The following is a 25,563-nucleotide window of genomic DNA, read 5'->3' as shown; positions in this document are numbered from 1 at the left end:
TACTTAACCCACACATTTATTACAAGAATTAAATAAAACAATGCAGATGGGGGATCATACCCAGTACATGATCATCATCCAGGCTAGGGAGAGGTTGGCAGTTGATTTTAGTTGAACAGCTTTATTATTTTTCAACCCTAGGAGTCAGCTAGATATTAATAATAAGAAGAGTGTAACTGATTCAATCCGAGATGAATATGCTTTTCTTCAGAAAAAATACCCGTCTCTGGCCAATAGGAATGGAACAAAGTATCTTGCCAGGACTCTAAACAGGTAACATTTTTATCTTTTGGAAATGAGATGTTTTTGTTTTGCTGGCAGGTGTGAGACCATTTCTGTTTATTACCTATGTTGGCATTACTGTTCCTCACAGCTTTACGTCTGGTTTCTTTAGAGTGGGTTCTTTTAAAGTAGACGTCTCCTTTTCCTGGGGTGGTGGACATTAATCATGCTGCAGTCTAGAATGCTTAAATGAATTTTGAAATGTTTCAAATACAAAGTTTATGACAATTAATTTAGTTTTGAGGTTATAACCAGAGAGCAGATGATTTAATTACCCCTTTGGATTTTAGGAACTAAGGTAAAATTTATAATTTTCTTTTTTTTTAATTTTTTTAAAATTTTTATTGGTGCACTGTATTCATACATCATAGTAGGATACATACTTTTGTAGACATACATGCACACTTTTCCCAGTCAGCCCCCACCTGATCCCCACCCCATTCTCTCCCTATCCCTCCCTCCCATGCTTGGCTTAGTAGTTGACATCTAGTATTATGGCAATTTATCTAAAATTAAAAATGATAATCTCACATAACAGTTTCATTTGTCTGATACCAAGCTTTTGATGACTTAAAGATAACATTTCAATATTTCTTTTTGCTTTCTTTCTTACCAGAGAATATTTTTTTTTCTATTTTTTAGGTGAAACTATCATATATTTATATATTTATTTTTCAGAAAAAAATCTATCCTAATATGGAATATGGACTCTAGGTACCCAAAACGATCTTGAAAAAGAACAAAGCTAGAAGATATATATTTTCTGATTTCAAACCATATAAAGCTACAATAATTGAAACAGTGTAGTACTATTCTAAAGGCAGATATATAAAATTTATAATTTTCACATGATCTATTTTTATTTTTTATTGGTGCATTGTAGTCATACTTTTTTTTTTTTTTTTTTTCTTTTGGTGGCACTGGGGGTGGAACCTAGGGGCTTCTTTCTAACTCTGGGCTATACTCCAGACCTATTTTTATATTTTATTTGGAAACAGGGTCTCACTTAGTTGCTGAGAGCCTCACTAAGTAGCTGAGGCTGGCTTCAAACCTGTGCGATCCTCCTGTCGCAGCCTCCCAAGCGCAGGGATTACAGGCGTGCGCCACCACGCCCAGCAGTAGTCATGCATCTTAATGGAGTACAAGATGGTGGAAGTATACATGTACACATCACTCCATTAGCCTTTATCCAGTTCCTGCCCATTCCCCCCCTCCCTCCTTCTCATGTTTGGCTTAGTGATTGACTTCAATGTTTGTGAATGTACATCATGCACAGTAGAGACTTCCGCTTTTCCTCCCTCTCATCCTCCTCAGGTCACCGTATTTGCTCATTCGTGGTTTCTTCTTCATCTAGAGTTCCTTCTATAACCTTTTTCCCCTAGCTTCTGCATATTAGGGAGAGCATTCGATTTTTTATTTTTGTGACTGACTAATCTCATGTAGCCTAATGTTCTCCATTTCCATCCGTTTCCCTGAAAATGACATCATTTTGTTCTTTATGGCTGAGTAAAATTCCATTGCGTACATATCCCATAGTTTTATAATTCATTCATTTGTTGATGGGCATCTTGGTTGGTTCCATAGTATGGCAATTGTGAATTGTACAGCTATGAGTATAGATATGCATGCATTAGTTTGGTAGTTTGATTTCCATTCTTTTGGGTAGATACCAAAAAGAGGTATTGCTGGCTCATATGGAAGGTTTGTTCCCATTCTTTTGAGGATTCTCCATACTGTTTTCCAAAGTGGATAATCTCTTTTGTATGTGTGTGTATGGTACTGGGTATTGAACCCTGGGGCATTCTACCTTCGAGCTACACCCCCAGCCCTATTTTTATTTATTTTGAAACAGGGTCTCACTAAGTTGTGGAAGGCCTCACCAAGTAGCTGAGGCTGGCTGAGAACCCATATCCTTCTGTCTCACTCTCCCAAGTACTGAGATTATAAGCATATGTCACCATGCCTTATGGATAATTTGTGTGTGTGTGTGTGTGTGTGTGTGTGTGTGTGTGTGTGTGTGTGTTTCTGGAGATAGAACTCAGGGGCATTCTACCTCTGAGCTCCACCCCCAGCCCTATTTTTTTTTTTTTTTTTTAATCTTGAAACAGAGTCTCACTGAGTTGCAAAGGGCCTCACTAAGTAGCTAAGGCTGTCCAGGAATTGATTGCTATTCTCCTGTCTCAGTCTCTCAAATGCTGGGATTACAAGCATACACCACCATGCCTGGCCAGATGATCTATTCTTAATTTAGGATTTCTTTTGTTTTTACTTACAGTAGAACTAATGTAAGTCATACACCTTGAATTCTTGAATACCCAGTGATGTTATCCCATTGGTGTAGGGCCTACAAGAATTTTCTAAATGATTTTAAAATAAATACAGTTAAAGCAATTTTCTCTTACTTTTGTCTTATCTGCTAAAATTAAAGGTAGATGGACATGGATCTTAATAGATTTACACTGTGCTCGGTACCTGTTGTAATAGTTGATGAAACCAAAATTGTATTAGTAGACTTAGACTGAGTGACTTATTTTCATGATAATTGCAATAATATGAAAATAATTTGCATCTTTCATTTTATATTTGGTTTTCTAGCAGTTACTAAAATTTGATGGGTCAAAGGCAGATTTCAAAAGCATTGATCAAAACCTCTAAGATTGTTTTATTTCTTGCTGTTGTGATTTAGGGAAAACAGTGGGTTTTGTTTTATTTTCCTCTTCTCACACAGTTACTCAGTAGAGCAGAGAATTCTTTTGGCACCAGATACATATCAGTTTTCTTCCCATACACCATAGAAGCAAATCTCCAGTGGCTTCTCAGTGGTTGTGCTCTAGGTCAGTTGAATTCTGACACTTGCCTACTGATGGCTCTGAAACCTACAGGTTGAGAACTCAGTCCCACAGTACTGCCCTTCCACTTCAGATGTATCTCGCAAGCACAGTTTCTGGCCTGTGTTTCTGACTGACTGGTTATAAACCTGGATTCCCATGATTTCCCCATGTGAGTTTGATTAATTTGCTAGATCAGGTCATAGAACTCAAGGAATACTTCACTAGTATCTATACATTTATGATAAAGACAAATGAACTGCCAGTTGGAAAAGATGGGTAGGGTAAGGCATATGGAAAGGTGCATAGAGCTTCTATGCTTCTTGGACACGGCATCTTCCAGAAGCCTCCATGTATTTAGTTTCATGAATATGAACACTGTCCATTCAAGTTTTTATGGCATCTTCTTACATAGACATGAATGATTATATCATTGGCCACTGGTGATCAATTCAGCCTTCAGCCTTGCTCTTCTCCCTAGAATTTGAAGATTGGGACTGAACATCCCAACCTTCTAATCATGCTTAGTCTTTCTGGTGACCAGCCCCCATTCTGAAACTCGTTAGGGACCCCTAACCACCATTCATCTTCTTTGTGTACAAAAGATAGCTCTTCAGACTTCTGGCCAAGATGGTGGTGGCTGCAGCAGTGACTGTTCGCAGTGGCTGAATAAGACATGTATTCCTCTGAGAAACCCTGGACAACAGATTTTGGTTATTAATATCTGATTGGCACAACATACAGAGACATTTCCAGTCGTGACTTTCTATCTAAAATATGAGAGAGAGTGGAAAATAGTGGAATTAGAGACAAGATGGCAGCGTGGTGCAAGAAAAGTGATTTTTGAAGAACATCCCAGAAGAGATCAGAAAGTAGACTGCTCCTGCTGCACATGCTCAGGAATTCTTAACAACATACCCTGTAAAAAAAAATGTTCGAGCCCGTTGGATGGAGCCCAGCATGGCCCCCAGCCATGTGTCTGGGGGTTGGAGTGGCTCGGTGCTCCTGACTGCAGCACTTCTCTATGCTGTGCTAGAGGCCGTGGTGCACTTGGAGCCGCAGATCCTGCTCTCCATGGTGAAGCTGTGGGCCTCCGCTCTTGGGGAGGAGATAAAATCCATTGCTGCTAAGTACTCGAGCTCCCAACTTCTGCAAGACACATATTGTTTTCTTTTATTAAAAAAATATTGAAGAGGAGAGACCAAAATGGTGGTGGTGGCTGCAGCCAGTATTCAGGAGAGGCAGACAGATCCAATCCAATCCACCTTGAATTTTTGAAGAAGTCTCCCTGAAAGTAGACTGCTCCTGCCACACATGCTCAGGAATTCTGGACAACATACTAAATAAGAAAAATGTTTGGGGTGCATCGGAGGGAGCCCTGCATGGCTGGGCTGGGGTCGCCTCGCTGCATGTCCCAGGAGCCCTCAATGCTCTTGGCCACCGTGCTGGGGGCAGTGGTATGCTTAGAGCAGCAGATCCAGCTCTCCATGGTAAAGCTCTGGGCCTCCATTTTTGGTGGGGAGATAAAATTCATTGCTGCTAGGTATTTGGGCTCCCAGCTTTTGCAAAAGACACACACTGTTTTCTCCTACTTAAAAAAATATATGGAAGAAAAAATGGGAACCTCTGAAGACGTCCTGCCCATGATGACGGGGACCGGAGCCTGCTGCACAGTGAGGCTGACACTGGAGCCAGCGAGGTCAGGACTGTAGCCTGCCACATGGCGAGGCCGGGATCTGAGCCAGTGAGGCCAGGATGCCTGCCACTCGACGAGACCAGCACTGGAGCCAGCGAGGCTGGGACCGGAGCCTGCTGCTTGGTGAGGCCGGGACTGGAGCCTGCTGCACAGCGAGGCTGGAATCAGAGCCAGCAAGGGTGGGATCAGAGCCAGTGAGGCCGGGACCAGGGCCTGCTCCGGAGCATAGGGCCAGCGGGTTCCTGCAGCTGTGGCCAGGAAGCACTTGATGCTGCCGCTGCTTCACCTCATCTCTCAGCAGATTCCCAGATCCAAGACACCTCTATAAAAAAAATTGGTTGTGAGTGGATCATCTCATCAAAGTTACTCACCTTCTGGCTTTCAGGATTTCAGTAAGTGGGAATCAGTGTGGAAAATAAAAGAAGGACTTCCAAGGAAGAAAGAAATTGTAGTTGATTAGATGTGGAGAAATAGAAACTCTAATACATTATTGGTGGGATTGCAAATTAATGCAACCACTTTGGAAAACAGTATGGAAGATCCTCAGAAGAATGCTAACAAACTAACATATGATCCAGTAATAAAATGAAAACTAAAATACCAAAGTAATGCATGAGTAACTGTTCATAGCTGCATAATTCGCCAAACTATGAAACCAGCCAAGATGTCCTTCAAAAGATGAATGGATTACAAAACTATAGGATATGTATGCAATGGAATTTTACCCAGCCATAAAGGAGAACAAGATTATGGCATTTACAGGGCAGTGTCACAAAAAATAAGAAATCAGATGCTTTCCCTAATATGCGAATTTCTAGGGAGAAATGGGTTACAGAAGGAACTCTAGATGAAGAAGGGAGCCTGTAGAGGAGCAATTAAGGTGACCTGAGGAGGGAAGAGGGAAACTCTTTAAAGCACATGATGTACTTAAACATATCAAAGTCAACCATGAAACCAAGCATGGGAAGGAGGGAGGAGGAGGGAAGGGGATAGGGATTGGGTAAGGGATAATTGGGTGATGTGTGCATGTATATCTCCACAAGTGTCTTACCCCATAAAGATGTATGACTACAACGCACCAATAAAAATTTATTTAAAAAAACAAGCAAAAGATAGCTCTTACTATTCAGGAAATTCAAGGCTGAGTACCAGGAATATGATGGAAACCACATGTATATACATATTTCACAACATCACACCAATCAAGATAAATTATTTAACACGTTTTCCTCCATTATTTGCATTTTTAAAATGGACTTGTTTGGAGCGTCAGAATGCACAGTTTTACATTAAAATCTGCCTTTCTGATTTGTGTTAGGTTACTGATGCATCATATCAGAGACTGCTTGCCAGAGTTGAAAACAAGAATAAATGTTCTAGCTGCTCAGTATCAGTCTCTGCTAAATAGCTACGGTGAACCTGTGGATGATAAAAGTGCTACTTTACTCCAGCTCATTACCAAATTTGCCACAGAATATTGTAACACTATTGAAGGAACCGCGAAATATATTGAAACTTCAGAGCTGTAAGTAAAAAGTTATTGTGTAATTTTAGTTACTTTTATTTTCTTTAAAAGTGTATTAACTAAGACATTATGAATTATTTATCTATAAATCAGGAATATCAGTTTTAGAAATAATAGGATAACGTCTGTTATACGTGTAAATATGTGTAAATATCAGTCTATGTGTAAATATGCTTTCTAAATTATGTAAAGCATATTTAAGACTTTTTCAAGCAATAGTTTACTTGATAAATATTTAAAATATTTCTTAAATTTCTGTTTCATTAATACACAGCATGAGAAATTCTTGAAAAATTAGTTAATGCATATAAGTAAAAATAAAAGATAAAACAAAGTGTTCTTATTTTTCATCAACTAGAGATAATTACTACTTAGTTTGGCACTGTCCTAGACATTTTTCTATCTATTTATAATATATATGCTTGCCTGTATTACACATCGTTAAAAATCAGATGCTGAGCCAGTTGTGGTGGCACACACTTGTAATCCCAGCATTTGGGAGGCTGAGGCCTAGGATCGTGGTTCGTCGCCAGCCTCAGCTACTTAGTGAGGCCCTCTGCAACTCAGACCGTGTTTCAAGATAAAGAATAAAAAATACGGCAGGGGGTGTAGCTCGGAGGTCAAATGCTCCTTGGTTACATTCCCAGACCTCCCTCCCCCCAAAAAAAATCAGATGCTATTTGTGCTGCTTTGGAATCATTTATTTAAACTTATTTGCCATAAACAACTTTCTGGTATTGTATACTGGTTTTACTGGTTTGTCAGTCTGAAGATTTTGCTTTTAGATATACCTTCATTTATTGAACCAGCCCTCTATTGTTAGTTTAGAATTACAGTAGTCACCCTTTATTCTTGGGGCATATATTCCAAGAACCCCAAAGGATGTCTGAAACCAAGGATAGTACTGAACCCTGTTTTATAAGCACTGATAACAAGTCAATTAATCTGATGGCTGAGATAAATGTCTACCAGTTGACTAATGGATAGGATAGCTGGACAAAGGGAAGATTCATATCTTAGGCAGGACACTGTGGACAGCATGAAATGTCATCATGTTCAAATGGCCCACAATTTAAAAGTTAGAAATCATTTCATTCTGGAATTTTTAATTTAATATACTTGGACTATAATTGACCATGAGTAATTGATACCTCAGAAAGTGAACTTGTAGATAAGGAGTGACTAGTAAATACACAAGTGGTGCTGGTACACACTGCTGTGCACCTGTCTTTGTGGCATATATCCAAATCTGAAAGGTAAACTACAAGTAGTACTACATTAAAGGATATAATGTACTGTTGTTTTTTACTCCTAGCAGTATGTAAAATGTCCATTTCTTTTTTTCTTTTTTCTTCTTTTTGCTCTGCCTGCCCACTCATATTTAATTTTTAAAAAAAACTTTACTTTTTTATTTTGGAATAATGATAGATTCACAAAAAGTTTCAAAGGAATATACAGGGTGGTCCCATGTACCCTTTACCCCAACTCCCCCAACAACACCAAAAACAACAACAACAACAAAACAGAACAATCCACAGAACTTACCAGATTTTACCAGTTTATACCTGAAGTCTTTTGTGCATGTAAGTAGTTCTGTATACTTTTGTGTGACCTAGGTGTTCTTTCATATGACTTAACATAAAAGATAGATTATTTAACCAATTATTGAGTGGTCATTTTATATATACATATGGCATATTGAAGGAAATAAAAGATTACTAGTGGGCATTTAAGGAGTTCAGTGAGTAACTTAGGTAACTAAAGGTAATATGAGGCTTGATTAGGGCAAAAGTATGACTATTTTTATTTACTGCTTCTTACTGCTAAATACAAAACATCCAAAAAAGCAATATAACATACATGGGAAGTTATATGAATTGTTATTAATCAATGTTTATCTTTTTTTCTTTTTTCTTTTTTTTTTTTTTTTTTGCAGGGCTGGGATGGAACCTAGGGGCATTCTACCTCTGAGTTATACCCCCAGCCCTATTTTTTATTCTTTGATTTGAAACAGGGTCTCAGTGAGTTGCAGAGGGCCTCACTAAGTAGCTGAGGCTGACTGTGAACCATGGTCCTCCTGTCTCAGCCTCCCAAATGCTAGGATTTCAAGGATGTCCACAATGCCCGGCTTACCCAATCAAGTTTTTAGGACATTGATTAGCGTGCTCCTATTTCTTTTAGGGGCTGGAAGAGCTCCATAGTTAACAAGGCACCTGTGCTGGGTTCTGCATATAACCGGGGAAGGTATAGCAGGGGACGGCTTAATTAGGTTTGGGAAGAGCAAAAACCTAATGCAAGGCATTTACTTGGAGAATGGCCTGTGCCACAGTGGGACATAATAGGAGAAGAGGCAAAGAGGGAATCTAGGAAAGAGATTGCAGAATGACTTCAATACCTTACAGAATTTGGAGAAAGTTTTACTATTAAAAAAATCACTTTTGGTTAGAGGAGTAACCCATTTTAGGAGGATAGTTTATTCATTATGGAAGTTATTGGAGAAGAGAAGGGCTGGAAGCAGAGACCAACTACTGGCAATTTTAACCATTTTAAGTGTACAATTCATTGGCATTATTTACACTCAGTGCTGTGCGACCATCACTGGTATCTATTTCCAGCATTTTCATCCCCTCCAGAGAAACTCTGTACCTGGTAAGCAGTTACTTCCCATTCCTCTGCTACCCCTAGTAACCTCTAATTTACTTTCCCTATGAATTTACTTAACCTATTCTAGATATTTCACCTAATAGGATCATACAATATCCTTTTGTACTTGGCTTATTGCAGATGGCACAATATTAGATTACTGCCTTTTACCTGAACCATTGTAAAAAAGTATTGAGTAATGGTTAAAAAAAAAAAAAAAAAAAAGGGAAGGTAGGGAGGGAGACAACAGCCCACCAGTTAAGAATGATTTTTACCTTTAACAAACACATCAAAGTCAATCACTAAGCCGAGCATGGGAAAGGAGGGAGGGGGAAGGAATAGGATGAGAATTGGGTAAGGGTTATTTGGGTGATATGTGCATGTATGTCTCCACCATCTTGTAATCCCATTAAGATGTATTAAATTAAAAATGATTTTTACATTAAAATGTAAAATTTTTAAGTGAAAAAAGGAAACTAAATTCAAGGAAGAGTATTTGATGACATTTGAATTTTTTTTTTTTTTTGGGTGGTAGTGGGGATTTAACCCAGGGGTGTTCTCCTTCCAAGCTACATCTCCAGCCCTTTTTATTTTTTATTTTGAAACAGGGTCTTACTAAGTTGCTGAGGGTCTTGATAAATTGCTAAGTCTGGCTTTGACCTGCAATCATCCTGTTTCAGCCTCCCAAGTACTAGGATTATGGGCATGGGCCCAGCTTGACATCTGAGAATTACATAAAATTTAAATTTCAGTGTGTATAAGTTTTATTGGAATATAGCTATCCTCATATTGTCTGTGGCTGCTTTTGTGCATAAAGGCAAAATTGAATAGCTGCAACACAGTCTGTCTTGAAAAGCCTAAATACTATCTGGTCCTTTAAGGGAAAACTGCTGACCTCTAGTCTAGATTTTGTGATCAACAGAAACAACACATTTGTTTCCTGCTTTTATGGAACTCAAAGGCTAAAGCAAACTAGGGCAGGGAAAAGTCATTTAACAATTCTTAGTTAAGTGATACTTTACTTAAAACAGTTACTAAGCATACAAGTACCTGTTTATGCTATTTATGAAAGGACTCCTTCTCCCGTTAAGAAAAATTAGAGAAACGTGTTCATACTGACTCTTGAGTTGAGAACTCATGGAAATGAGAGTAGCTCAAATGTAATTCTTTATGAGGCCTTACCAGAGAATGGCACAAACTTTAAGTTTATACAAAAACTTTTAACTTACTGCATCCTTCCCTTATAGTTCTACAAAACCATATATTCATTGCCTTTCAGATGCGGTGGTGCTAGAATTTGTTATATTTTCCATGAGACTTTCGGGCGAACCCTAGAATCTGTTGACCCACTAGGTGGCCTTAATACTATTGACATTTTGACTGCCATTAGAAATGCTACTGTGAGTATGCTTAACTTTCAGACATTTTAACATTCAGTTAAAGCTTTATTCATTGTACAATTTGTTAGTTTGCGTTTATACTTGCAATTAAGCTTTTTCTTTTTTCTGTGGTGCTGGGGATTGAACCCAGGGCCGTGCACCTGCAAGGCAAGTTCTCTGCCATTGTGCAACACCTCCAGCCCTAAGAAGCACTTTTCTTGGAAAAATACCAAAAAATGTGATAAAGTTTTTAGCCTTTAGTAAGAATTGAAATTGCATGCAGTTGTAGTGAGAGCTTAAGTCTTATTTTTTCAGGGTCCTCGTCCTGCTTTGTTTGTGCCTGAAGTTTCATTTGAATTGCTGGTCAAACGGCAAATCAAGCGTCTAGAAGAGCCCAGCCTCCGTTGTGTGGAACTGGTTCATGAGGAAATGCAGAGGATCATTCAGCACTGTAGCAATTACAGCACACAGGTAACAGAGGAATGGGCAGGTTACAGTTAACTAGTAAAGGACTCGAGGTGGTGGTTTCATAGGGTAGGAAGAAATGTGTAAGATGGGCTAACCTTAAAATCTGTAGTTCTCTTCTTTAAAGTGATTTGCTACAGTATTCTTAAATGTAACTTCCAAATCTAATTTAGTAGTGATTGATTTATTTTATTAAACAAAATAGACTGTAACATTTGAATTTCTCCATCATATGTAGGAGTTGCTACGGTTTCCTAAACTTCATGACGCTATAGTTGAAGTAGTGACTTGTCTTCTTCGCAAAAGGTTGCCTGTTACCAATGAAATGGTGAGCTTCTATGTCACAGATGATTGTAAACACTATGACTAAAAGCTGAAGTTTTAGTTTTGCTGTTTTTACATATCATTATTATTAAAAGTTTAAGCGTGGTGTTTCCCAGTGTGTTGGAAAAAAAAAAGAATTTCAGCTTTATTTTAAAGGAAAAATTTCAGTAGCTAGTATAAAGCACATTTTTTTTTCATATTTTAATCATTGCTAGCCTGCAGCCACACATTTTATGATGGTGGACTTGTTGAGGGCTGTGAATATTACTCTTATTATGTAGTGTCACTGATTTCCTTTTGTGTGTGATACAGGGGATTGAACCTAAGGGCTTTCTACCTCCAAGCTCCACCATCCCTTTTACTTTTTTTATTTTGAAACAGGGTCTCACTAGTTTCCTGAGAATCTCATTAAGTTGCTGAGGCTGGCCTCAAACCTGTGACCCACCTGTCTTAGCCTCCTAAGTACTGGGATTACAGATGTGTGTCACTATACCTGGCTAGCATATTACTGTTTTTAATGGGAAATTAGTTCTATCTTTAGCCTAAGTAAACTGAGCCTTTATAGCAAGTTCCTACTTTAACTGTAATACACATCAGGGTATTCTATTACAGTTTGCTTGTTTAATGACCTAATTCTAAAGTCAGAATGACTTGCTACTATTTTGTGGTTTGTAGCTGTCAAAAAAAAAAAAAAGCTGAAATAGACCAAAGTATGAGATACAAATTGCCCTTATGTTTCTAATTGTTAGGTGGTTTTTTGTTTTTTGGCCACTAAAAATGCTTTTGGGTCCTTGACTCAGGACCCAAACTTCAGTGGAGGTTTGCTTAGGAGTACATAACCATCCTGAGAAGTATAGAATATAAGTGCTGCTGCTTAGTTATTTCCCTAGCAAGAATAACTGTCAGATTCAGATGGTCCAAGACCAAACTTAGCCTGATCTCAGACTCTCACCACTGTGTCGCAGAACCATTGGAACTTCATTTGAATAGATCCTTTGTACCCAGTTCTGCTTCAGTAAGTATTATTCTAATACCTGATATTTGTCAGGACAGTATAAAACACACAGTAAAAGATTAAAGTTTATTTTTATAAGCCTTAGGGAGTCTGTCATAGGCTGGGAAAATTAATTTCAGCTCTTCTTTTTGATTACTGTCCATTAGATTTTGAACCCATATCATAATCAAAGTAGGTACTTCATAATTAAGGCTAATAAGTCATTAAGTCATTATATTAAGTATAAAATATCATTTATTCAAATAAAGTAACTTTTTTTTTTGTGGTACTGGAGGTGGAACCCAGAAGCTTTCTACCTCCGGGCTATACTTCCAGACCAATTTTCTATTTTATTTGGAAACAGGGTCTCGCTAAGTTGCTGAGAGCCTCACTAAGTAGCTGAGGCTGGCTTCGAACCTTTGCGATCCTCCTGTCTCCGCCTCCCAAGCGCAGGGATTACAAGCGTGCGCCACCACGCCCGGCAAATAAAGTAACATTTTAAACTTATCTATGAACTGTTTTCTTTCCTACCTTCCTTTGGGGTGTGTGTGTGTGTGTGTGTGTGTGTGTGTGTGTGTGTGTGTGTGTGTTAGGGGAGGGTAATGGAAATTGAACCCCGGGGTACTCTAACACTGAGATACCTCTTCAGCCCTTTTCTAAAAAGTGTGTGTGTGTGTGTGTGTGTGTGTGTGTGTGTGTGTGTGTGTGTGTGTGATACTGGGGATTAAACCTGGTGGCATTCTACCTCTGAGCTGTACCCCCAGCCCTATTTTTTATTCTTTCTTTTAAAACAGGGTCTCTACTAACTTGCGGAGAGCCTCACTAAGTAGCTGAGGTTGGCTGAGAACCTGTGATCCTCCTGTTTTAGCCTCCCAAAAGCATGCACCACCATGCCTGTCTTTAAAATGTTTTTGAGTCAGGGTCTTGCTAAGTTGCCAAGCCTGGCTTAGAGCTTGCGATCCTCCTAAGAGCTTCAGCCTCCTAAGTTGCTGCGATTGTAGGTGTGTGCCACTGTGCCCGGCTGTGGAGCTCTCTCTTAATTTTGAAATTGAACTAAAACTTTGACATGGAATAATGGATGATCTGAAGTTTGAGTAGCAAAATTGTCAGTTAAAGGCTTGGAACTTAGATTTGCACTAGGTGGATAACATTTTTCTCTCTAGCAGTAAAATACTTGTAAACTAGCTTGTCATTTTTCTCTCTTAGAAATGCAATTTTATAGCTGGGCAATTTTATAACCTGTAATGTTAGTACTTGGGAAGCTGAGACAGAGGATTGCAGGTTTGAGGCCAGCCTCGTCAAGAACCTGTTTCAAAAATGAAAAAATAGAAAGGGCTGGGGGCATAGCTCAGAAAAAGAATGCCTCTGACTCAATCCCCAGTACCAAGAAAATAAATTACAAATAATTGAACATGCACAATTTAGATGCTGAAATGTAATTAATTTAAAAATGAATAACTACTTGGCATAAGATTTGTCAGTATAATTGTCAAGTATTCGTTCAGGCATGACATTCCTTTTTCAGTATTGTCTTTATAGGTCTTAAATGTAATTAGTCTTACATGTAAATTCGTAAAAGTAAATATAGGTTGATGTATTTTTGTGTATGAGCTTAATTTTATTTTTTCTAGGTCCATAACTTAGTGGCAATCGAGTTGGCTTATATCAATACAAAACACCCAGACTTTGCTGACGCTTGTGGGCTAATGAACAATAACATAGAGGTAACTATGGTTCAACTTGTCTTTCGTCAGAGGTAGATCTAATGTAAGTTATAGCAAACTTACTTAGCATGGGATCATTATTAAACAGATGTGCCATATAGTGCCTGTTACAATTCCAGAAAATTTGCTGAGGTCATTACATTGTTTTTAATTCTCAAAACCACTTGGAGGCATAATTCTTACTTTTTCCTTATGAACTTTAAACTCAGAATCTGGAAATTCATTGATTTAGTGTAAAAGGACTGCCTGACCCCATTTCAGTAAGTGTTGTAGTTTATTCAGGTTGAAGTGTATAAAAATAAAGTGAATGTTTAAAATTGTTTTCATTTGCTTTGAAAGCTATAAAGGAAGAACCCCCAAGAAATACCTTTTTTCCCCTTGATACTGGGGATTGAATGCAAGGGCAGTCTACCTCTGAGCTATACCACAGCCCTATTTTGTTCTTTTTGAGACAAGGTCTCACTAAGCTGTGGAGGGCCTCACTAAGTTGCTGAGGCTGGCTGCAAACTTGTGACCCTCCTGTCTCAGTCTCCCAAGTACTGGGATTACAATTGTGTGCCACCACACCCTGCCTAGTCCTTTTTATTTATTTTTTGCAAACAGGGTCTTACTGAGTTGCTCAGAGCCTGTTGCTGAGGTTGACTCTGAACCTGTGATCCTCTTGTTTCAGCCTCCCAAATACAGGAATTATAGGCCGATGACACCATGCCTGGCCTACTTTTTGTTTCTTTAAACACGGTCTCACTCTGTTGCTGAGAGTCTCAGTTGCTGAGGCTGGTCTCGATCTTGGTTCCTCCTGTCCCAGCCTTCCAAGTACTGGGTTTACAGTCATATGCCACTGTGCCCAGCTAAGAATTACCTAACTTTTTATAAATTTGAAAAGCAGATTACTTTTTTCCCCACTACTGGAGTGGATGCAATCCAACGGTCATTTCTTCCATTTGATATAAATGTAACAAGTTGCATAAGATCTCAGATGGAGCCAAGGCTGCTGATGGCTGCTGATGGCTAGAGTAATTTATCAACATTGAGTTTTTTCTCCAAGAAAATTATCCTCCTGCTCCCTAATCCAGTAAGACCTGAGTCCCTTTCTGTATCAACTTTCCTCTTTCTGCATATTGGTGGAGAGAAAACTTGTTAACATGGACTTCGGTACTGGAAGGGGCCCTGGGTTTTCAGCTTCCTCTTTGGTTAAGACAGACGATACACCTGAGGCTCATACGTGGTAACAGCTATTCCTTCAGTGCTTATTTTGCTGAGCACCGTTTATGGGAAACAAGCACCTTGCTATTAACAGGTATTGGGAATTACTTTTTACCCTCTGGAGCTGGAGTTTTTCCCATTACCAGAAAAAATCCCAATATGCATATAGTAAGGCTAAAATACTCAGTGGATGAGTAACAGTTGTTAAAAATGGGCACATAGATACTTCCTTGGTTTAGCAACTGTTATCTCATCCACTGATCTAAAACCCTATCACATATGACGGTGTCAGTGTAACAAAACTCCATATACAAATTCCATGAAAGTGGTTTCAAGGTCATATGTGATACAGTTTTAGATCAGAATTTTTCTCCAAATGAATATGCTTTTGGCCAATAGATCTTGTCAAGAAACATTATGTGGATATTATTTAGTCTTTACAATAATGACTTGAGGCTAGATAATGTTGTTGACAGGTGAGGAAACTGAGGCTTAGAAAGAGTTGGTAACCTATCTAGTTAACAAAGGCCTGTGGGATGTAGGGCAATTAAGGCCATAACTGGTTGGTAAACTAGGGTGAAAATCCCCATTCTCGAAATTCCCTGCCTTTTTATTCTGCATTCCTCTTAAAATGTGTATGTTAATATACTAACATTTAATTCTGAAGATTGTTAAAATCTATTTATTTAATATTTTATCACTTTATAACTTCCCATTAAAATTGTATAAAATTTCTGTCAAAGTTTCACATATAAGACAGACATCGTTGTGAAGCTTTGTTAGTTTTTTTCAAGTTCGAGTGTTCAGGAAATGCTTCCTGTTGAGGAACAACTGTAACTCCACTTAACCCAAGTGCTTTGCCATCCACTTCTTTCTGAATCTACGTGGTCTTGCATCTTTCATGGTTCATGGTATAGAAGGTGCTCAGTCAGTACATGTTGACTTGAACAGTTTCTGTAGCTTTGTACCAGTTTGATAGCATTAGCAAATCAGAACAGTGGGTAGTTGATTAGCTTGTAAGTTAGTGAGGTTACAGAAAGGGCTGTGAGTTGTCATTCATTTCCTGGAAATAGTTTAGAATTAAGAAAACAGTATTTAAAGGATAACTTCAACCACAGATACTTTTTCAAGTAGTGTTTTGTTCGGAGCAGCTTTTCAGTGCTTTATGCTTTCTCTGATCTGTGCAGTTTAAGTCAGTATTTCTTAATGACAAAGAGGAAGGTCCATTGTCCCTCATTTGAGAATTCTCATTTGAGAATCCTTAGTGTGTTGAGGCAGAAAAAAAGATTAAGACGTATTGGGTTAAATGATTTAAAACATAATATGAGCCTAACAGTGAGAGGCTATGTATACTATAGGTTATTCCACATGTTTCAACTAAGATGACCATCTTTTAGAAGGTATAAAATCTTAACAGTCTGCTAATCACTTTGCGTTTGCTTGGTTGCATTTTATAGGAACAAAGGAGAAACAGGCTAGCAAGAGAATTACCTTCAGCTGTATCACGAGATAAGGTAAAAAACCCAATGTTTTGAAAGCATATCCTCAATTCTCAGGATGTATTGGTAAGCCTCTGAACTCAGTTCAAGAAGTAAGGGTTTTCTTCTTTTAAATTCTCCAGTGGAACTATTTATTTGAATAAAGGTATACAAGTATAAAATAAAAAACTTTGAGTACCTTAGAATACACTACAATAAATGATTAAGAGTGGTTTTTAAACATCAAGCCTTGATTTATTTATTTATTTACTTATTTACTACTTATTTACTTATTTATTTATTGTGGTACTGGGGATTGAACCCAGAGGCATTCATTCTACCTTTGAGCTACACCTCCATCTCGATTTTATTTTTTATTTGGAAATAGGGTCTTGCTAGGTTGATGAGAGTCTTACTATTCCTGAGGCTGGCCACAAATCTGTGATCCTCCTGTCTCAGCTTCCAAATACAGGAATTACAGATATACATCACCATACCTGGGCTAAGGCTCCTTTAAAAAAAAGTGATTTTTTTTTTTTTAGTATGTTATGATGCTGATTTTAAGAGTTTTTTTTTTTTTCAGAGAGAGAAGACAGTATGCATATAATAGAGGTTTTAATTACCAGAAATAACTATAACACTTGGTATATTAAAATGTGTGTAATTCTTTGAATTCTTTGCCAGAAAAGATCTTATTAAATACCAAAAATAAAAATGGAGCTTTGGGACTTGAATTTTTCCTAGGTATTGATTCATCTGAAGAAAACAAGTATGAAATACTGTGGGATAAACTTTTATCTCCCATGATTACTTTTGTTTTTCATGTTATTTGACTATTTTGTTATAGAGGGAGAAAAATTCACATTAGTGGAAAGTTTCTGAATGCATTTTTGGCATCCTTGATTTTTCCCTGCATTTTTTGCCTCTAGTCTTCTAAAGTTCCCAGTGCTTTGGCACCTGCCTCCCAGGAGCCCTCCCCCGCTGCTTCTGCTGAGGCTGATGGCAAGGTCTGTTGATTCTTAATCTAAGCCTGCATGCCTAGTTGTTGGTGCGACATAATCTTCTGGAAACGATGTGCTGAGTAGAAGAATATTAATATGGGATATTGTGCTAATAAGGTCAGATCATTTTAGTCTAATTAAAATTTAAAATTATATAACAGTGCATACTTTATAAAATATTGTTGACATGCTTTTGCTTGCAATATAAAAGATGCACACAGAAAAGTAATTTAAAGAGGAAATTATCCTGCACTTTTAAAATTTCAATCCATTGATATTTAAATCTTGCTTGTTAAATTGCATGTTTTAACATATCTTTTAACAGTTAATTCAGGACAACAGAAGAGAAACTAAAAATGTGAGTCTCTTGCTTCAGAAATGGAAATGTTGGTACCTTTGGTTCTCACTAAAACATTGTCTTCAAAGCCATTAAAGAACCTGTTTGTACAGTGGCATCTATTTCTTATTGTCTGTGTTATGTTCTTAATGTTCCTTTTCTTTAACCTTTAGCTGTTTTAATTAACACAGCAGGCTTTCTCAGTGTTTTCTGTTACCTTCAAGAGTAGTTTGGAATTTCCTATTTTGGTAGGGACATAAGATTCAGAGATGGAGACTATTTTGGACATTTCCTCTTTAAAGGTTCTGGTATCTCTCTAGGTCTAATGAGTATAATCCTTCGATGCATCTTCTGCTTCCCAGTAGTGTGCACTTGTCACTCTAAATACACAGCTTCACGTGTGCTTCAGCAGCTTACGCAAACTCAGACAAGGGGACTGAGTGTGAGACTACTGTTGATTTGTTGTTGTTGTTGTTGTTTTTGAGGTACTGGGAATGGAACCCAGGGACATTGTACCTCCGAGCTACACTCCCATCCCTATTTTTTAGTATTTTTATTTTTTGAAACAGGATCTTACTGAGTTGTGAAGGGCCTCGCTAAGTAGCTGAGGCTGTCTGCAAACTGTGATCCTCTGGTCTCCGCCTCCCGAATGCTGGGAGTACAAACGTGAGCCTCCACCCCCGGCTTAGATTCTCTTTCGGCAAAAACTCAAACAACTAGATAATGTATAAATGATGCAGACTCATCCCTATTTCTAGTCTCTCTGCCACTTAGCACCTTTCTTGCCTCATCGTCCACATTTAAGGTCATTAACGCCTCGGCCTTCTCAGCCCACTCTGCTCAGGTATCAAGAGAACCACTTCCATCACTGCACACATTGGCTTCACTCATGCACTGTGCTCACTTTCCTTATGGCTCAGTTTGACTTGTTCATGTGTCCTGAACAAATATTTTAAAATAGAAGTATTCATTTAAAATTGTTGTGTAATTAAAATTTATGAAACTTAGGCCTACGTTTAAACAGTTCACGCTAGCGTATTAGAGACAGGTTTTTGGCAAGCATTTCAATTCAGAACAATATCCAAAGCTGCCATTTTTTAAACAACTACTAGAATACCCTTCTTTTAAATTTATATAATCCACGTTAGATTGTAAGATCTTAGAGAGCATCTAATAACATTTCTCAAATGTTGGTGAATTATGTTTTACCCACTGTCATAAACAGTCATTTTTTTCTTTTGGAAGACTAATCAGTATCTTAGAAAATAAAGTTACAAAAAGAGTTGTGATTAATAGTAGCACTGGGTTTCCTTCAGAAGATCCTTTCTCAGCAGTGCAGATGTTGAGAACTCAGGGTTTATGTTCACATTCTACATTTTAGGCAGTTTACAGGAACCAGTAGCCCCCAAATGGAAAGATACTTTTATTTATTTATTGCGGGTCTGCAGATGGAACCCAAGAGCATTCGACCTCACTACACACCATGCCCTATTTTTTATTTTTATTTTGAAACAGGGTCTTGCTAAGTTGCAGAGGTCCTCACTAAGTAGCTGAGGCTGTCCGCGAACTGCAATCCTCAGGTCTCAGCCTCCTGAATGCTGGGATTACAAGCGTGCGCCACCACGCCCGGCTATCGAGACTTACTCCTTTAGTAAAGAGTTTCTGCTTTTACTTGAATGGCAATTTGTTTCCTTATTATTATTATTATTATTATTATTATTATTATTATTATTTTTGTGTGTGGTACTGGGTATTGAACCCAGAAGCATTCTAACCCTGAATCACATCCCCAGCTCTGTATTTTATTTTTTATTTAGAAACAGGGTCTTGCTAAGTTATGGTGCACTGGCCTTGAACTTGTGATCTTCTTGGTTTAGCCTCTGAAGTTCTGGGATTACAGATGTACGCCACTGTGTCCAGCTCAGGGGTGCTTTTAATGAGTAATTTTTTTTTTTTTTTTTGCGATATTGTGAATGGAACACAGGGGCATTCTACCTCCGAGCTACACCCCCAGCCCTATTTTTTATTCTTTATTTTGAAACAGGGTCTCACTGACTTGCAAAGGGCCTCACTAAGTAGCTAAGGCTGTCCGCAAACCGTGATCCTCCTGTCTCAGCCTCCTAACTGCTGGGATTATAAGCATGCGCCACCGTGGCCTGGCTGAGTAATTTTATTTTTAAGCGTAGCTTGTACTTTTTTTTTTTTTTTTTTGTGGTACTGGGGGTAGAACAACCCAGGGGCTTTTCTACCTCTAGGCTATATTCCCAGACCTATTTTATACTTTATTTGGAAACAGGGTCTCACTAAGTTGCTGAGAACCTCACTAAGTAGCTGAGGCTGGCTTTGAACCTGTGCGATCCTCCTGTCTCAGCCTCCCAAGTGCGGGGATTACAAGTGTGCTCCACTACGCCCAGCTGTACTTTTTCAGTGTAGTGTTAGAGGGGTGGGAGAAGAGAAAAATTTTTGAAAAGTCAGCAAATAATAAAAGGAACTAAATAGGACCTAAGTTAGCTGAAGCTTTGAAAACTTAGAACGGAACGGAACCTCTTATTCAGAAGCTCATGTTTCTAGTTATATGTGCTACCCATCATATCTTTCTAACTTCACTATCTGTCTGAATAAACTCTACGTGGTTACTAGATGTGTGTCCTTGACTACTGTCAGAGAAAATGAACTTTGGTTACTGTCAGATATGTAATGGTTGGTATAGGTTTTGGTACTTGTTTTTTTCAGGTTGCTTCTGGAGGTGGTGGGGTTGGAGATGGTGGTCAAGAACCAACAACAGGCAACTGGCGAGGAATGCTGAAAACTTCAAAAGCTGAAGAGCTGTTAGCTGAAGAAAAATCAAAACCAATTGCAATTATGCCAGCCAGTCCACAAAAAGGCCATGCTGTCAACCTGCTGGATGTGGTAAGCAATGACAGTTTATGATACCAAGTTAGTATGAAAACACTTCCAAAGGCAAAAGGAACTAAAAGTCTCAAAACTTTATTTAACTTCTGAATGCTAAATTGCCATTCCTAATGGCATAAAAGTGATATTTTCCCCCCTCACCCTATTTAGCCAGTTCCTGTTGCAAGAAAACTGTCTGCCCGTGAACAGAGAGATTGTGAAGTTATTGAACGACTTATCAAGTCATACTTCCTTATTGTCAGAAAGAATATTCAAGACAGGTTAGTACTATATATAAATCGGACTTGAATACCACTGGATGAATCAATGATGTTTTGGAAATACATGTACTGCAAGAATTTAGGTTGGGGCTAGAGGTGGACCTGAGTGGTAGAGGCATGTACAAGGCCCTGAGTTTGATCCCCAGTACTAGGGGAAAAAAAGTGACTGAATGGCTAAGAAAAAATTAAATTAGTTTTTATTAAATGATATGGATTATCTGATGGTCTTTGACAAGACTCGGTCTAACATAAATAACTAGAACCTGTTATATTTGTTAGAAAAACTATTGAGATGAGAGATATTTTTGTCCATATGGTTGGCAGATTTCTAGTTATTTAAGGATATGTTCTTCCTAGACTTTAACTTAGTAGTTTCATTATTTTGGCTAATCTTTTGTTGTTGTGTCTTTTTTTTTTTCTGTTTTTTATTTTTTTATTTTTTGTGGTACTGGGGATGGAACCCAGGGGCATTCTACCTCCAAGGTACACCCTCAGACCTATATTTTTATTTATTTTGAAACAGGTCTCACTGAGTTGCGGAGAGCTTCACTAAGTAGCCGAGATTGGCCACACACCTGTGATCTTCCTGTCTTAGCCTCCCAAGTACTGGGTTTACAAGCGTGCACCACCACACCCGGCTTTTGGCTAATCTTTTAGTTACTTGTTTTGGTTCTTTAAGATAAAAGAATGAATATCTCACTAGGAAATATATTTTCCATTCTAATTCAGAGTGTTTTCTCCTGTGTTCACTGTGTTTCTTGTTTGTTTTGCCTGTGATGCTTCATGTAGTAATAAAGAAAAGAGGAATTTAGCCACATAAAGTAGCCTAGTACAGCCAGGAGTGGTGGCTCATGCATGTAATCCTGGGAGGCTGAGACAGGAGGATCACAGGTTTGATACCAGCCCCAGCTACTTAGGCACATTCTGTAGCTTAGTGAGACCCTGTTTCAAAAAAAAAAAAAAAAAAAAAAAAAAAAAAAAAGGTCTGGGGAAATAGTTTGAAGGTAGAGTGCCCCTAGTTTCATCCCCAGTACCACAAACAAAAGTAACCTAAATCTGTTAGAAAATAGTCTGTATCCGATTTCTGGTAGGCAAGTGAAATTTGATTGCACAGAAATAAAAAGCCAGATCGCAAACCTTCAATCTTAGGCTCCTAAGCATTGAGATTGCAGGCATGCACCACCACACCAGGCTTAGAGAATAATTATCTTTTTGCTTGTAGAATATTATAGCTGTGGTAGAATAATAATATAACTTGAACAAAAGAATGCTAGGCTCTGGCTTCTTTCTCTCAATGTCTCCATCTACTACAAAGATGTTTGTTGCTTACAATTTAAATACCATAAAGCTCACTGTTCTAAGTGTACTTTACAGTGGCTTTTAGTATATTTACAGAGTTGTATGATGCTAACTACTGTCTACTTTTGTAATATCTCCATTGCCTTATATAGAAACCCTGGACCAAGCTGGGCTGGGTACCGTTATCCCAGTACTTGCGAGGCTGGGATGGATGGGATTGCAGACTTGAAGCCAGTCTCAGCAACTTAACAAGACCTTATTTCAAAATAACATCTCCAAGCCAGTGTGGTGGCGCAGGCTTGTAATCCCAGCATTCGCAGACAGCCTCAGCTACTTAGTGGGGTCCCCTGCAACTTAATGAGACTCTGTTTCAAAATAAAGAATAAAAAATAGGGCAGGGGGTGTAGCTCAGAGGTCGAATGCCCCTGGGTTCTATCTCCAGAACAGCGGGGGTGGGGGGGCCTCCAAGGTAGTATGGCCCCTGGTTTTAATCCCCCTCTCCCCGACATCTGTCAATAGCATCTTCTGTTTCATGCCCCCCACCCCCACTAACTTCTCTGTGCATTTGCCTGTTCTGGACATTTCATACAAGAACATACCAATATGTGATATTTTGTGTCTGGCTTCTTTCATCTTTTTTGTGGTATTGGGGTTTGATCCCAGGGTCAGTCTACTTCCAAACTACACCCCTGGCCCTATTTTATTTTTACTTTTAAACAGGGTCTCACTAGGTTGCTGGGAGTTTCATATCTTGCTGAGATTGTCCTTCAACCCGTGATCCACCTGTATTGAGATTACAAGCATGTGCCACCACATCTGGCTTTCAGTTACTTTTTTTTTTTTTTGGTGGTACTGGGAATGAAACCCAGGGGCCTTCTATCTCAAAGCTCTTCTCTGACCCATTTTATATTTTATTTGGAAACAGGGTCTCACTAAGTTGCTAAGAGCCTAAGTAGCTGAGGCTGGCTTCGAACTTGTGTGATTCTCTTGTCTCAGCCTCCCAAGTGCTGGAATTACAAGCGTGCTACCACACCCGGCTCAGTTGCATTTTTAAAGTTCATCCCAAATGCTAATATGGACTTCATTCCTTTTTAAAGAAATGGTTAACAGATTATATGAATATACCATATTTTGTGTTCATTTATCAATTTATGGATGTTTGAGGTTCACCATTTTTAGCGGTTCTGTATAATGGTAATTACAGTTTTAACGTAAGGAATAATGATAGATCAAAGATAAAATACCTTGGCTTATATGATTATAATTAAGGAATAATTTAAAGGGTAATTATGGTATTAAGGAACTATCTAGTCAGTCAATATTTTTATGTAAGCACAATCTTATAAGAACCTAAACCCAAATATTTAAAAGTGGAGTTTTTATCAAAACTTGATGTGGTTTTGTTTTGCAGCGTGCCAAAGGCAGTAATGCATTTCTTGGTTAATCATGTGAAAGACACTCTTCAGAGTGAGTTAGTAGGACAGTTGTATAAATCGTCCTTATTGGATGACCTTCTGACTGAATCTGAGGACATGGCGCAGCGTAGGAAAGAAGCAGCTGACATGCTAAAGGTATTACTGCATGGCTTTTCTACTTAAAGTCTTGGGTTGTAGATTGTATGCATATCATGTATAACAGTTTAACAGTTTAAAACACATACTGATTCTTAGGTAGAGTATATTATAGCTACACTTTGTTGATGGTGCTTGATTAGATTAAATTTTTGTATAAGATCTTCGTTAGTAAAAAAAAATCTACTTCACAGTAAGTGGAGCAATTTCACCACTAAATTCAGCTTAATTACATAACCTAATGGGCACTTAAAACACTTTTATTTCTTTTAATGCAGGCATTGCAAGGAGCCAGTCAAATTATTGCTGAAATCCGAGAGACTCATCTTTGGTGAAGAGCTATGTAACACAGACTGTTGACGCAAAACCTGCCAGTTACCGCCTACTTGAGTAGAATTTTATTTATGAACTCCTGTGTATTGCAGTGGTATGAATCTGCTCCTGTGAAGACTGGCTGTAAACTGAAAGGTGCACTTTGCAGAGCAAATCACACATTTAATCCAAATAATAAATTGCTGTTTGTAAAGTTTCCTATATATATATATACACACACACACACACACACACACATACATCTATATCAGGTCGGTCTTGTGACAGTTTCATTTTAACTTAAAAAGAACTGTTGATGTTCTTGTTGTACATAGCAGTTTCCCGTGGATAAGATGACCTGTGTAATCTGTTAGTAGTCATAAGCTGCTGCCATAGTCCTTCGAGAAGAAAGCACCGAGACATTTCATAGGACTGTAATGCATGCACTCTGTAAACCGACCTGGCTTGAGAGAGGGTTGGCAAGTTCCTCACAGTCACTGTATTACACCCGTCCTTCAGTTTACAGTTTTTAAGTTTTCTCTGCAGAAGTTACTGAACTAGTAAAAGAGCGGAATGTAGAAGATCTGGAACTCTGAAAAAGAGGCAGGGTACATACTGTGTAGTTACGCAGCCTTTCTACTTTTGGGTCCACATTGCCCTAGTACATTAAAGTATGCTTTCTTACTTGAACCTGAAAGTATGAATTAAAATTTCTTCTATCAAAAACAGCCACTTGGTCTTGAATTTTCTAGTAAGACTTGGTAATGATGACCAGTTCCTTTAGTTTTAGAAGATCTGATGACTCAAATTTTCCTTTGTTTGCAAATATATAGTAAGTCAGATGCATCAACAATGGGGTATTTACACCAGACTTAAAGATTCACTTTGAAGTTGGACTTTACTCTGTAAAGATTAGAAGGTAAAATCTACTTGTGCTTCATCCCAACAAAATAAAGTAGAACAGTGGTATGAAAATACTGATAGAACCTTGTTTTTTTAAAGAAAAACATCTAAAGATGAGTGTGCACATATGTAATCCCAGTACCTGGGAAGCAGAGTGAGCGTCAGTAATTTAGCAAGACTCTCAGCAACCTAGTGAGACCCTGCTTCAAAATAAAATGAAATAGGGCTGGGGATATAGCTTGGAGGCTGAATGCCCCTGGTATCAAAGTACCAAAAAAGAAAAACATCCAGATACATATATACTCCAAAAGGCTCAAAGACGACTTTCCTGCATTCAGGAAAAGGGGATGAGGTTTACAACAGAGATATATTTTGTGAAAACTGACCATGTGATTCTTGGTGTGAACTACAACATTAAAAATCTTT

At 38.3% G+C, this 25,563-nt stretch overlaps 1 protein-coding gene across 16 annotated transcripts in view; it reads left to right on the top strand.

Annotated features, from left to right (window-relative positions):
* Window positions 1-24,257, top strand: part of DNM1L (dynamin 1 like) — a gene marked incomplete at both ends in the record, with an annotated part of 58,340 nt that extends 34,083 nt beyond the window's left edge. For 4 of the 16 annotated variants that reach the window (XM_080706197.1, XM_080706193.1, XM_080706195.1 and 1 more), the window contains 13 exons: window positions 142-273; window positions 6,125-6,331; window positions 10,254-10,374; window positions 10,669-10,824; window positions 11,057-11,146; window positions 13,768-13,860; window positions 16,521-16,577; window positions 17,471-17,548; window positions 17,868-17,900; window positions 20,613-20,789; window positions 20,943-21,052; window positions 23,763-23,922; window positions 24,201-24,257. In XM_080706197.1, coding sequence (XP_080562323.1) covers window positions 142-273; window positions 6,125-6,331; window positions 10,254-10,374; window positions 10,669-10,824; window positions 11,057-11,146; window positions 13,768-13,860; window positions 16,521-16,577; window positions 17,471-17,548; window positions 17,868-17,900; window positions 20,613-20,789; window positions 20,943-21,052; window positions 23,763-23,922; window positions 24,201-24,257 — 1,471 coding nt within the window. The remainder of the gene's footprint in view (window positions 1-141; window positions 274-6,124; window positions 6,332-10,253; window positions 10,375-10,668; window positions 10,825-11,056; window positions 11,147-13,767; window positions 13,861-16,520; window positions 16,578-17,470; window positions 17,549-17,867; window positions 17,901-20,612; window positions 20,790-20,942; window positions 21,053-23,762; window positions 23,923-24,200) is intronic. The other 12 variants (XM_080706192.1, XM_080706186.1, XM_080706188.1 and 9 more) reach the window with 3 other exon arrangements.
* Between the last annotated feature and the right edge of the window lie 1,306 nt (window positions 24,258-25,563).

Source organism: Muscardinus avellanarius (genome assembly GCF_963383645.1).
Source record: "Muscardinus avellanarius genome assembly, chromosome: 11".
Classification (NCBI taxonomy): Eukaryota; Metazoa; Chordata; class Mammalia; order Rodentia; family Gliridae; genus Muscardinus; species Muscardinus avellanarius.
This window is presented reverse-complemented; position numbering and strand designations above follow the sequence as displayed.